Here is a 13717-nt window from a genome sequence, read left to right as displayed (position 1 = left end):
ACTTCCTTTCCGTCTCTTCTGGCGAACCCATTTGCAGGGAAAACTGGGTCCTCTTTTCCTGGTGGGCTTTTGAACGGGTCGCCAAACAGCACAGTGCAGAGGAACTCAAGGATGCATGGCGTCTGCCCCCAGTTAGATGCTCTTCAGATGATCCGCAACCGAGTTGGCTGATAAAATATTTAGTAAAGACCTGGTCAACATCACTGCAAATACAGGCACTTCAGCCTGTATTCAGCTTATGATTATTTCAAAACTTAAAAAAAAAGGAGATCATAGATTGTCACTGTTTCTGTGTTCCACCAAAAAACTGAAGTGGGTGGGTGGATGAGTCTCTGCTTTTCGCCCCCACTTCGCCCCTCACCCCCCCCCAACGTCGTGGCTCTGATGCGGTGATTTATTTGTGTATGTAGTTTAAAAGATGGGGGAAGGGGGTGTCAAGGACACGCAGGTCCTACTCACAAAGCACCGCTCAGGTGTTGAGTGCTTCTGTATTAACTGGAAAAGACAGACTCTGGAACTTTTACAGGGCGAGAAGAGGCCACCGGCTCATGCTTTGTATACTTTGCACTTGAAATCGTTACATTCAACTGAATATTTGGCTCATTCAGATTTGAAAAGTCTCCTAGCATCATCGAATTCCCTCCTCCGCTCTAAAGTAGGGGGGGTAGGGGGATAGGAAATGTTTAGTAAATTGCACATCTTTGAATTTTCCTAAAGCAGTGGTCACAAAGCTTAAAGGTGACACAACAGAGCTCACGTAAAAGCAGCACACATTCCCCACCCCTCAAGCCAACAATAAAATCATCCCCTTCAATTTGCCATGATCGTCGCGACCAGGAGCCAGGTGATTATCCTAATTAATGTCTATCTAATTAAATTACTGTCAGCAGTTAACCAATGGCAGGAGCCGTTTCATCGGCTGCATAAGCAGCAAGATCAAAAGTGAGCCTTTTCTGATTGCTGCATAGTGTCAATTGGCCAATCTCTTCTCCCAGGGAAAAAAAAAAGTAAATCAAACCTTTGAGAAGCATTTGCTGGTTGAAGTGCTTTCTGTCTAGTGAGGGGGTCTGTGGATTTCTAGTTTATGATAAATAGGACTTTAAAAACCAGGGACGGGAGGGTGAGTGTTCAGGTTCTAGAGCTATGCAGCTGGAGCACTGCCTTTCTCCTTCTATCATGCTCTCCAAGAAATTTCTCAATGTGAGCAGCAGCTACCCACATTCAGGCGGATCTGAGCTTGTCTTGCACGATCATCCCATTATCTCGACCACTGACAACCTGGAGAGAAGTTCACCTTTGAAAAAAATTACCAGGGGGATGACGAATCAGTCAGATACAGACAATTTTCCTGACTCCAAGGACTCACCAGGGGACGTCCAGAGAAGTAAACTCTCTCCTGTCTTGGACGGGGTCTCTGAGCTTCGTCACAGTTTCGATGGCTCTGCTGCAGATCGCTACCTCCTCTCTCAGTCCAGCCAGCCACAGTCTGCGGCCACTGCTCCCAGTGCCATGTTCCCGTACCCCGGCCAGCACGGACCGGCGCACCCCGCCTTCTCCATCGGCAGCCCCAGTCGCTACATGGCCCACCATCCGGTCATCACCAATGGAGCTTACAACAGCCTCCTGTCCAACTCCTCACCGCAGGGCTACCCCACGGCGGGATACCCCTACCCACAGCAATACGGCCACTCCTACCAAGGAGCCCCGTTCTACCAGTTCTCCTCTACCCAGCCCGGATTGGTGCCCGGCAAAGCACAGGTGTACCTGTGCAACAGGCCGCTTTGGCTGAAATTTCACCGGCACCAAACGGAGATGATCATCACCAAACAGGGAAGGTAATGCTTCCGTTCTTGGCTGCAGCTGCTCCAGGCGTGACCCGGGGCTAGTACACCCAGGTCGTGCCCGCCGCAGCAGCAATGTTTGGGGGGGGGGGGTCGGGAGCAGAATGGATGGCGCTCACAGGCGTCCTGGAGTTGGCTGGTTTGGGAAGGGGGAAACGTGGAAAGGATAACCTAACCTAGGGGAAGTTAGATGGGAGGAGAGCTCTCCGGAACAACGCTTTCGGAGAGCCAGTAAGTGGCGGGAGAAAGGGGAGAAAGAGGACGTGCAGCCCCGGCTGGCTACCGAGCAAAGGCAGGGACGCCGGTCTTTTTGCGGACGGGTGGAGACGCAGGTCGCCCCAGAGCGCTTTCCACCCTGAGCTGTGCGGTACCTGCCGACTCCCCACTAAAGCTTGTTTGCTGCTTTACTCTACTTTAGTCCCACTTCGTTTTTCCCCCGGTCTCGTTTCGAGATTAGCAACATTTGTGGGAACAAGTTTTGCTTTGCTATCTGGCGCCCCGCTTCTTGCATTTTATCTTTAACATTTATTTTCTTCCCTCCCCCCCTCTTGTTTTCTCTTTCCCTCTTCATTTAAATAGGCGCATGTTTCCTTTTTTAAGTTTTAACATTTCTGGTCTCGATCCCACGGCTCATTACAATATTTTTGTGGATGTGATTTTGGCCGATCCCAATCACTGGAGGTTTCAAGGAGGCAAATGGGTTCCTTGCGGCAAAGCGGACACCAATGTGCAAGGCAAGTCCTTCCAATTAACACATTTCCTTGACACTTATTTAGGTGAGAATGATTAATTAAAGCCTTTGTGGACTGGTTCGAGCGACTTTTAAAACGATCGGCCAATGACTCCTTAACGGAGACGAGGGGGATTCAGGGGACAGACTGAGGCGGCAAGAAGGGGGAGGATTATGCAAAAGCTATTTTAATCATCCCCAGTTAATAGGAAGAAAGCACAGCCTCAAAAAGCCCCAGCTAATGGGCCTCACGGTGGCCCAAGGTGTGAGTGTGAAGCGTGTGTGTGTGTGTGTGTGTGTGTGTGTGTGTGTGTGTGTGTGTGTGGTGAGGAGCTAGGACTGGGCAGTGCCAGGGGGCATCTGCAAACAACGTTATTTCTTTCTCTAGGAAATCGGGTCTATATGCATCCGGATTCTCCCAATACTGGGGCTCATTGGATGCGCCAAGAAATCTCTTTTGGAAAATTAAAACTTACGAACAACAAAGGAGCCTCCAACAACAATGGGCAGGTCAGTGGTTCAAGAGCTTGTCTCTCAGGTTCGGTTTCCGTCTCCCACACCTCACTCACAGTTTAAAGCAGCACGCAAAAAAAAAAAAAAAAAAAAAAAAAAAAAAAGGGTAGTGTCCTTGCTTTCATTATAGACTTTAAAATCAGATTCCTAGCCTCTCAAATTAAATTAGGTTTATAAAGTTGTTCTCCTCGTCTCCCATCCTGGCTTAATACCAGAACCGAATCTTCCTCGAGAACAAATACAGACCGATTTGGAGAAGGCAATCCACCAGACCCGCGGGTTGTGTGAAATCTTTGTTTCTCCTTTAAGGAGGAATGGAAGGGCCCAAGGCTTCACAGCCGGTTCCTTTCCTCCCGTGGCTGGAGGACCCTGGCTCGCAGAGGTGCGAGGACCATCAGTCTGTCCTAAACAGCTGGTCACGAATGGGGCCAGTCCCGAAAACTGTTACCTGGGGCGACCCGTGCCAGCTTAGCTCACCGGGGCCCTGGGCGAGCAGCCGGACGTCAACAGCCCGGCGCTCTCCTTTCTCTTCGCTGGACAGATGGTGGTTTTACAATCCCTGCACAAGTACCAGCCCCGCCTGCATGTGGTGGAAGTGAACGAGGATGGCACGGAGGACACCAGCCAGCCGGGCCGCGTGCAGACATTCACTTTCCCCGAGACTCAGTTCATCGCTGTCACCGCCTACCAGAACACCGATGTAAGCAGGCCTAGGGGCTGGGCGCGCCGGGTCGGGGCGCGTGCGTCCCGCACCCTCCGTATCCTCTGGCTCCCTTGGGCTCCGTACTTGCTCAGTTAACAGCAGCAACAGCTGGCTCCGCCGAGCATAGGTTAGGGGCTAATGCTTCCGATTTGTCACTTGGACCACCTGTGAGCTGGTCAGGATCTCTTGGGCCTGAGAGTTTGAATTTAGTCCTCTAACTAATGCACAGAATCTGTCCTCTCCTTTTCTTTCCTTTCCTTCCCCCCCTTTCCTTTCTTCGCTTTTTCTTTCTCTTTCCCCTCTTTCCTTTAGAAAACAAGCTTTCTCTCTGCCCCACCCCCACCCCCCGCCGGGTTAGTTTTACTTTTGACACGCTTTGGCATCTAAATTCTTTTTAAAAAATCGAATAAACGATAGTGGAATGAGCAAACAATATTGTTGGGGGGGGCTCAAAAATACACATTCATATATGTGAAAACTATAGTGAATCAAACTACTGGGGCCTGGGGGAGGAGTGTCTATCACTTGAGCTTGTTTGGTATTTGCATGTTCACCAAAACATGATTTTAGTGGCTGATTGGACTTTTCCAGAGAGATAAGTTTCTTGTGTTTCTGTGTGCTTAAAAATATCAGGGACAAAAATACATTATTTTAAATCATACCCTATTTTATGATGCAATTTGTTGACTTCTCAAGTTGTAAATCAGACTTGGCCAACTTCTTAAAATATGGTGAAACATTTTATAATGGAAATATTTAACAATAAATTCAAGTTTGTGAACAATTTCTGTCTCAGTAAGTGTATTATGTGTAACGAGCATTTTAAAATGAGACTTAATTTTAAAATGTTTGTTTAAGCACAGAAGAGGTAATTAAAAGCAAAACTTTAGTTTTAGGGTGTCATTAATTTAGACATGTTTCTTAGAACTTTCATGATACTTTCTTGTTTTTCTCCTTTCCATCTGTTCTCTGAATATTTTATTAGGGAAACCCAACAGAACTACAAGCCTTAAGCCCCAGTAAAACGTGGCAGACTATATATTCTCAAAAAAATGAACCTTTCCTGTATAGAAATTGAAATCACAATCATTCTTTTTTTTTGTTGTTTCTCCAGATTACACAACTGAAAATAGACCACAACCCCTTTGCAAAGGGATTCCGAGATAATTATGACACGTAAGTAATTTTGCATATTCCTCCTTGAATAATTGTTGAGTTGGCCTTTAGCTTATGGGTGGACTGTTGTATTCAAGGCTTCTGGAAATTAAAATGTGTGAGAATAGAATTGTTTGAAATGTATCCTTTTACATTTTTTTTCTTTTTGTTGGACTCCTCCCCCTCCCCGGAGCCCCCCTCTTCCAGATCTTGTGGCTTGGTATTTGTATGGTTTGGGTCAAAGGTTTCCTCCACCTCTTTTTGGTTTTTCTGTGAATTCCAAAGTTGTTGGCAGGCCTCTGGGGCTGGCTGGCTGGCTGGCTGGGGAGCTGCCCTGGGTGCGGGTGTTGTATGTGATGCTGCAGATGCTCAGCTCAGATTGTCTGTGTCTGAAACGGGCAATTCTGCCTGCAAGTGCATGTGGCTCTGGCAGTTGTTACAGTCTCCTTGGCATATGTGACATTTATTTACCCATTTCCAAGTTTTGTGTATTAGCATTTCCTGTGCAAGTTTACTATGGACTGAATTTTAAAATGTGCATGTACCACAGGCAAGTTCATGAGCAGAACTGTTCTTAAAGTCATTTCAGGCTTTTGGAAGGACTAAGATGCCATTGCTGTGTATTATTTATAAGCTTTGAAAGGGGAAAAATACACCTCCTCTTTTCTATCTATGTTTTACTTAAATGTGTTGGTTCCCTTCCCTTCAGGCCTCTGTTCTCCATCATTATCTCTTTTTTTAGCCTAAGGCTATTCTCTGGGGCAGCAGTAGGTGTAAAATAAATGCTTTTCGTTGTGGGATTGGATTCTCACTCATGGCCAGTTATATAAACATAGTGTCTAAAAGTTCAGATAGTAGTATGTAGAAAGATCTCAATTGGTAATATGGGAGTTCTCCCACTTTTATGACTATAAAAATGAAGGGTATATATATTTTCATTTTATGGCTTGTATCAAGTGCTTGGGATAGAGCTCAAAAGTTGAAGCTGTTTTTGAGTAGGAATAGATTAAATGTATTGGAGAAAGACTTAGGTAGTTGCCTATATTTGATCTCCAGGAAGAAACCTACCCCCTTTCTTGATATTGTCAAAGAATTTGAAAAGCCATTGATATGTGTTTACAACCTATTTGTCTCCCAAAAGTAGTTCAAAGGAAGTAATTCTCATCAATATGAATCCACTAGTTCTCAAAATCTAAAAGAGGGGGGGCAAAACTTGAAAGAATATGGCCCAAGGGACCAGAGTTATTGGAAGGGAGTCTTACAGATTTTGAGCTTTTGATTCTGTTACAAACATCTGTTCAAAAGCATTTTATTTTGTGCAAATCAGTTCAGTAATCCCATGGGGGTTGGGACCTGGACGGGCATCTAAATTATATCTTTTGCAGACTGCTTTTTTTTTTAATCCTTTTAAAAACACATTGTGGTGGTAAACAGAGAAGATATTTGTACCTTGCTAGTTATGTTCCCTTCCTGCCTTCTTTCACTTCTCTTATTGGCAACAGGAGTTAGGTTTCAGGAGGGAAATTTTGTACAGTAGACAATGCACCTGAGCAGCCACAGAAATTCTCACCTGCTCCTCCTCTCCATGGCTGCTTCCATTGGAAAAGTCACTTCCCTTTTTTTCATAAAAATCTTCTTTGCCTGTGTAGAAGGATGCCTTTAGGTTTTTAGGGGATACTGAAGGCTAAGTGGTTGTGACACTCCCCTTTCCCCTTTCATGCTAGTGAGATGGGTAAGGATGGGTCTGAGTGAAATAGGGAGGGGCTCAGGGGGTATTAGGAAGTTTCTTGGCCATTCTCTTTCCCAAAGGAATAAGGCCTAATAAGACTGAGGTTCTCCTTCAAAACAATCTGTTAACTCAATATTAAAACATTGCATGTGTGAGCAAAATAAGAGACGTGTGTGTATGGGAATGAGGAAACCTTGGTAATTTTCATCTAACCTATGACTCCCTCTCAATTCTATCGGACAGTCTAGGCCTAGGGCCTAAAATTAATTTTTACTTGTTATTTTTACTCCATTATTGGGCAACTCATTTAACTTCCTTTCACTCAGTTTCCTCATAAATAAAGTGGGATGATAGGAATACTTCATATGAGTTAAACAAGTCTGTGTGTGCCATCTATAAATAAGTTACTGTCTATACAGTCCTAGAGATGCATATAAGCTGTGTAAAGGCTAGCTATTATTAGTGGTAGGTTGCTTGGTGGTGGGTTGATGTACTTTAAGAATTTTGTCCCGAGTTTTGTCAGTAATACATCAAAAACTGGGTAGAGAAGATTAAGAAAAGTACTTTTTTTTTCTTTTTTTTTAAGAAGGATTTTATTGATTGATGTGTATTTTTCTCATAGCAGTTCTTGTGTTGGTAGAGATAAGAATTCTAGGCACATGTATAGGGGAAATAATACCCCCAAAGTACCTTGGAGGTTTCCAGTAGAATTTCCCAGGGATTCAGAAGGCCATTGAAGGCCAGTCTTTGATTAGTCTGAATTTGTGCGTCCCTCACCATCCCTCCTCCCCCGCCAACTTCCCGTGTATTCCCTAGGGGTTTGCATCTAAACTAGCTAGCTAAGAAGGCGAGGAATCGCCTTAACAATCAAACGGATACAGGAGATCTTAAAAGGGTGAAGCGAGTGGGTACATATCTTGAGAAATTCCGCTCAAAAATTCACCACAGAGAGGCCCACGGGGCAAATACACCTTAGTCGCTGGGTAAATCGTCATCCTATGTATACATTCGCTGGGAAAGTGGGATTCGAGGCCCTGAAAGTAGCCCTTCGCCTGGTGAGAGAGCCCAAGGGCTGAGGGAGGACTACAACTCCGAGCCCTGTTCAGGTCGCTGCACTGACAAGTTGGTGTAAACTCCAGGACTTAGGTTGGGGATGGTGGGTGACCTTTGCTGGTCTGTCTCCTGTACAGCAAATGCAAGCTACCAGATGCTGGGTGGGAGGCTAAGTGCAGGTGCTCCCCTTTTGCACCCTAAGGGGCCTCCGCGCCACCCCTCGGTTCTCTCTTTCTCCCTTCCCCACAGGATCTACACGGGCTGCGACATGGACCGCCTGACCCCTTCGCCTAACGACTCTCCGCGCTCTCAGATTGTCCCCGGCGCCCGCTACGCCATGGCTGGCTCTTTCCTCCAAGACCAGTTCGTGAGCAACTACGCCAAGGCCCGCTTCCACCCGGGTGCAGGCGCGGGCCCCGGGCCGGGGACGGACCGCAGCGTCCCGCACACCAACGGGCTGCTGTCCCCGCAGCAGGCCGAGGACCCCGGCGCGCCGTCGCCGCAGCGCTGGTTTGTGACACCCGCCAACAACCGGCTGGACTTTGCGGCCTCGGCCTACGACACCGCCACGGACTTCGCGGGCAACGCGGCCACGCTGCTGTCGTACGCGGCGGCGGGTGTGAAGGCGCTGCCGCTCCAGGCCGCCGGCTGCACGGGCCGCCCGCTCGGCTACTACGCCGACCCGTCGGGCTGGGGCGCGCGCAGCCCCCCGCAGTACTGCGGCGCCAAATCGGGCTCCGTGCTGCCCTGCTGGCCCAACAGCGCCGCAGCCGCCGCGCGCATGGCCGGCGCCAACCCCTACCTGGGCGAGGAGGCCGAGGGCCTGGCCGCCGAGCGCTCGCCGCTGCCGCCCGGAGCTGCCGAGGACGCCAAGCCCAAGGACCTGTCCGACTCCAGCTGGATCGAGACGCCCTCCTCCATCAAGTCCATCGACTCGAGCGACTCGGGGATTTACGAGCAGGCCAAGCGGAGGCGGATCTCGCCGGCAGACACGCCGGTGTCCGAGAGCTCGTCTCCACTGAAGAGCGAGGTGCTGGCCCAGCGGGACTGTGAGAAGAACTGCGCCAAGGACATTGGCGGCTACTACGGCTTCTACTCGCACAGCTAGGCCGCCCCTGCCCGCCCGCCCGCCCGCCAGGGCCGCGCGCCCCGCCGAGCCCCCAGCCAGGCCCCAACCGCTCTTCCCTAGCTCCTCTTCCCCAGGCCCCAGGTTGCGAACCCTGTCTCATTTTCTTTGACCCTGGATGACCCTCTGCAGCGAATAGGTGCAGGTCTCACACTATGATTTTCGCCTCCTCCCCTTGCTTTATATTATTTATTATTATTTACTATTATTATTGTTATTATTCTTTAAACAGCCAACTCTGCAATTAGCACAGCTGACCTTCAACGTTGCTGTAAACCTTTCGGTTTCCCAACTTAGTTTTCTTCTGTGAAGTTATCCTCCTAACAGGTCCTCTTTCCCCTCTCTTTCTCTCACTCCCTCTTTTTCTTGTAATAAAACTCTTCACCTTTAGGAGACCTGGGCAGTCCTATCAGGCAGCAGCGATTCCGACCGGTCCTTCCGTGTCTTGGCCTCCCCAATAACCATAGGATGCTGACTCTAGAATCTGGACCCACCCAGCGTGTCCTTTCTTATCCCCGAGTGGATGGATGGATGGATGGATGGTAGGGATGTTAATAATTTTAGTGGAACAAAGCCTGTGAAATGATTGTATATAGTGTTAATTTATTGTAACGAATGGCTAGTTTATATTCTCATTGTCAAGGCACAAAACCAGTTCATGCTTAACTTTTTTATCCTTCTCCTCCCCTTTCTTTGCGTTTCTCTCTCCTCCCATTCTTTCCTTTTTTCTGTCCCCTCTCTCTTCATTTTCTTGTGTGATGTGAACAATATTTGAAGAAGCTCTGGAAACATGAAATACTCCACAGTGATGGCTATCTCACTTCTCCTCAATGCCTTGCATGAAATATGTGCCCTAATGCTCACATATAGCTAAGGAGAATCTTACCCAAACACCTGTGAAAGATAGGTGTCTGTCCATAGGCAAGTCGACTTAAGTGGCATGATGCCTGCAAAGCAAAGTTAACTGGAGTTGTATGTTTTCCTCCCTTCCTTCTCAATAGAATAGCTCGACATCAGCAATATTATTTTGCCTTATTTGTTTTTCCCCAAAGTGCCAAATCCATTACTGGTCTGTGCAGGTGCCAAATATGCTGACAAACTGTTTCTGAATATCTTTTCAGTACCCCCCTCTACCTTTATATGCTGTAAATCTTTGTAATGAATATTCTACTAATGATATAGATGACTGAATTGTTGGTAACTCTAGTGTAGTCTAGTGAAGATGAATTGTGTGAGTTGTATATTTTACTGCATTTTAGTTTTGACAATGATCCCTTTTGCCACTTAGAAACAGCTGAAATTTGACTTCCTTGGGAAAATCCTAGCATTAATGCAAGTTAAGACTGATTTTTTTCCCCCCTCTAAGTCTTGTTACATTTGATAAGGCACATTAATCCCCCTGGAGATAGATTAGTAGGATTTCTAATGTTGTGTAGCAAACCTATACTTTTTGTACTTTAAAACTAATGTGAAATATGCATCATACACAATATATCAATCTAGATTCCAGCCCTCGGGGGGATATTTCCTAATAGGAATTCAGGGTCTAAACGTGTGTATATTTTGGCTCTTCTGTAAATCAAACGTTGTGATTTTTATATTTGTTTCGTTTTGTCTGTGAACTGAATAATTTATACAAGTACATACTCCATTGAGAAACGTTTTTGTTTTTTTTTTTTTGCTTGTTTGTATTGTCTGTGTATAACAAGTAAAATAAACCTGGTAAAACGCTATCTATGGTGTTTGAGAGCAGTTTACAATTTGAAAACAATTCAGTTATTATAGATTGATTACTCTTAAGGATGAAGAAAGACTAGCCTATATCCCCACTCTGATATGGGCAGTCTTTTTTAATGAGAACTACTTCCTACTTCCCTCTTAACTTTATTTGATATATAGTACCATTAAGAACAATCTTTTCTTATTTATTCACACTTATTTCCCTATGAATCAAGTTTCTCTCTACTGCGCTCATGTTCCCCTCCCCAAGAAAAGACATACACTTCCTTCATCATGTCTCTGAAGTTGGAAATGCGATTGGGAAAAGGAGGGTTTTAAGCAATTAGGAATATCTTTAGATTTCACAGAATAGGGTTGGAGGCGTTGGCTGAGAGCAAGGTATATTTTAAAGCATGTCAAGATAGGCTGTTGACCACAGGTTTTTGAAAATTCTGGTGTTCCTGAGAGGCCTTGGGGGTGAATGGAAATCTGTAACTCCAAGTACAGAATGGCCTAAATTTTTCAGTGGATGCTTTCAGACATTGTGTAGGGGTGGGGTGGAGAAGAACCCTGAGAAGAAATTCATGATGGGCTATTTTTAAGCATTGAGTTTAAAGCTTGCTTTCAGAACTGTCTGGGGGCTACTACTATCCCTTCTGTAAAAGAAGCCCTGTGCCAGTCCTACCTAGGCCAGATCTCTGTCCTTTGAGAACAAATCTAGAAATGAGAACTGTCTCTGTGGAGGGGTGAAGAGGGCGCTTCGTCTTAGTCAACAGGCCATAGAGCTTTTTATTTACCTCTCCTGTAGGAGCGGTTTTTGTACTTTTGTCTCTGGGAAAAGGGGCGGAAAACGGTTTCATATTCTTGAGTTAGTCTGTGTTGGCCTCAGGTTCGAAATTATCACCGCTTAAAGATTGTCCTGGGTCCCCTTTGCTGTTTGACAGATGTGAAGAGGCTTTAAAATTCCAATTAAAATGAGAGGATTCGAGCTAGGATAAAACTGACTTGCCTTTCCCTGGACAATTCCGCCACTAGACGGCGTTCCGTGGAGTTTTTGTGTGCCGCACAGAAAAAGGATGACTGATTTTCCTTTGTGTCTCCTTTTTTCCCCACTCTGCACATCTAACAACTAAAGAAGAGGACAAAAAGTAGAAAGCACGATGCATGCTTAGAGTTCAGTAGTGTAGTGCACACACCTGACCTTGACTGCACTCCACCTACCCGGCCCCCAAGTCCCGCCAAGGAGGAAGGTCACTGGTGGCTGGATGCAGGGGTGTCAGGGCTAGGGGTCGTCGAGGGTCAGTAGGGGATGAACAGAGCCCCGGGATGCGGGCCCTCGGGGCCCTGGGACCCGAGGCCGGTAGTGGGAGCGCCGGGTGCCTGGCATGGCCCGCGCCGCTCTTGGGCCCTGAGTCCCAGTCTTGTGCGTCAACGAAGCTCTTAGAAACCCAGCCTAGATTTCACAGGAACGGAGCGCCTTGTGTCGAGACGCGCTTTAGCTGCCATTAGGAAGTACTTAAAAAAAGGGGGGGGGGGGAGATTGGGGAGGTCGTTTCCCTTGCAGCTCCGCCACCATCTGCTGTGTGGACTGAGTCAGCGTGAGGTAAATTTGCAGCCACGCGCCTCACTCGGAGGCAGTGCGCCTTCTCCACCATTCCTCCTGGCTTGGGTGTCTGCTGAGGCCACACTGCCCATGTGCTTAAAAGAAACCCGAGCTGGGATTGGGAAGGCCCGGGGAAATCCAAGTTCGCCACCCAGGTTGGAATAGAAGTTGTCTTCCCCCCACCCCCTCCGTGAGGGTTGAGGTCAGACTTCCTTAATTTATCACAGTACATTTTTAAAAAAGAAGAAGAAAGGAGATTCAAAAGAGAAGGCCAGCGTGCTCCCAGCCCTTTATTCTGCTGTCTTCCCAACACTAGCAGTCTGCGCCATTTTAGTTGTTTTAACCTCCCGGAGGGTTGAATGCGCGTGTGCTGCTGGGGCGCTGAGAAGCTGCGCCCGCGGTCTTCCCCGGTTCTACACCTTCGAGGCCGAGCCCGGGCGGGTCACAGAGCTGAGGTGGCGGGAGGCAGCCGGCGGCTCCCACGCTGGGTCCCGCAGGCTAAGGTGCACCTCGCCAGGGCGCAGGCCAGCCCAGAGCCCGGGGGCGGGGCAGGGTTGGGCGCGCGTGGATCTCGGTGCGGGCCGCCACCGCGGAGGCCTGATGTGGCCTCTGAGCCTGGGCTCTTAATCTTGCCCGGTGGCCGAGCCTGGGCTTCTGGCCTAGCTGTTGGGCCGGCTGGTGGTGCTTCAGGTATGACCAGGCCTTGGTACCAGCCGGAGGTCAGGATATAGGCCTGTTATGAGTCATGGCCCCCCTCACCCTCTTCACTCTCCATTTCTAGGCCTTGCAACTGAATATAGTTTAAGGTTTGAGAATCTTTTCTAGAACGAGCTGAAATTTACTGGGCCAGTTTGACTCAAAAGTCACATTGTTCCTTTATAGAAACAATTTACATAACCCTGGCTTTTAATGAAGAGCAATTCAGGGTCTACACAAAACCTCCTGAACTTAGTTCCTGCTGTTATATGGCTTTACAGCCCCCTCCCCCTCCCCCCCTTGGTTTTTGAAGGAGTAGTGATATTTATCTTTTTATCACTGAGGCTTCAAATGATCTACTTTTTGTTTAGAATGCAGGGTAGAAACAAAAAGCTTTGTTGATAAAAATCATATATGCTCCCAAGGAATTGTACTAGTGGTACTTGGACAATGCCTCTATGTTCATACATGATTCAGTAAAAATAATCAGCCTGTCCTTAGATGCAGCAACTTGTGCATGTATGTGTGTGTGTGGAGGGGGGTGTGGAAGGAGAGCTATCAATCATGTAAGGCATTTTGGCCACAGGGAAGAGAAGAGTAGAATTCTCTAGGAAGAAACAGCAACAATAGTCAAACTTATGTCTGAAGTGCTCAGAAACTGTAAAACTCACAGAGTCAATTTAGCTTTTTAAATATTTATACTCTGGTATGTTGGCAATTACTTGGCTAATTTCTGATACTGAAATGAGTAATATTTCAGCTTAATATTTTGAAATGACTTTTTGAAGGTAGCAGAGACTTTCTAAACCTGGTTTTATCTAACTGAATTTTTGAAGTTACAGTTGAATT

The 13717-nt window shown here is 47.1% G+C and overlaps 1 protein-coding gene across 1 annotated transcript; it reads left to right on the top strand.

Moving 5' to 3' along the window:
• Positions 1-775: 775 nt before the first annotated feature.
• Tbr1 (T-box brain transcription factor 1) lies at positions 776-9087 on the top strand. Its single transcript, XM_090342747.1, has 6 exons — positions 776-1835; positions 2421-2575; positions 2960-3081; positions 3626-3784; positions 4902-4963; positions 7974-9087. The coding sequence occupies exons 1-6, from the start codon at positions 1144-1146 to the stop codon at positions 8830-8832; spliced, it is 2049 nt and encodes a 682-aa protein (XP_090198873.1). The 5' UTR covers positions 776-1143; the 3' UTR covers positions 8833-9087.
• The last annotated feature ends 4630 nt before the right edge of the window (positions 9088-13717 follow it).

Source organism: Megascapheus bottae, chromosome 12, assembly GCF_031878675.1.
Source record: "Megascapheus bottae isolate mThoBot1 chromosome 12, mThoBot2.hap1, whole genome shotgun sequence".
Taxonomy (NCBI): domain Eukaryota; kingdom Metazoa; phylum Chordata; class Mammalia; order Rodentia; family Geomyidae; genus Megascapheus; species Megascapheus bottae.
The sequence above is the reverse complement of the archived record's forward strand: the minus strand, read 5'-3'. Positions and strand labels throughout refer to the sequence as shown.

What these genes read in the sequence shown, in the direction of transcription:
- Tbr1 (XM_090342747.1), top strand. Translation starts at nt 1,144, where the DNA reads ATGCAGCTGGAGCACTGCCTTTCTCCTTCTATCATGCTCTCCAAGAAA. An exon ending in AGCGGACACCAATGTGCAAG is followed by an intron (nt 2,576 to 2,959) that starts GCAAGTCCTTCC and finishes TTCTTTCTCTAG; the next exon opens with GAAATCGGGTCTATATGCAT. An exon ending in CCGCCTACCAGAACACCGAT is followed by an intron (nt 3,785 to 4,901) that starts GTAAGCAGGCCT and finishes TTGTTTCTCCAG; the next exon opens with ATTACACAACTGAAAATAGA.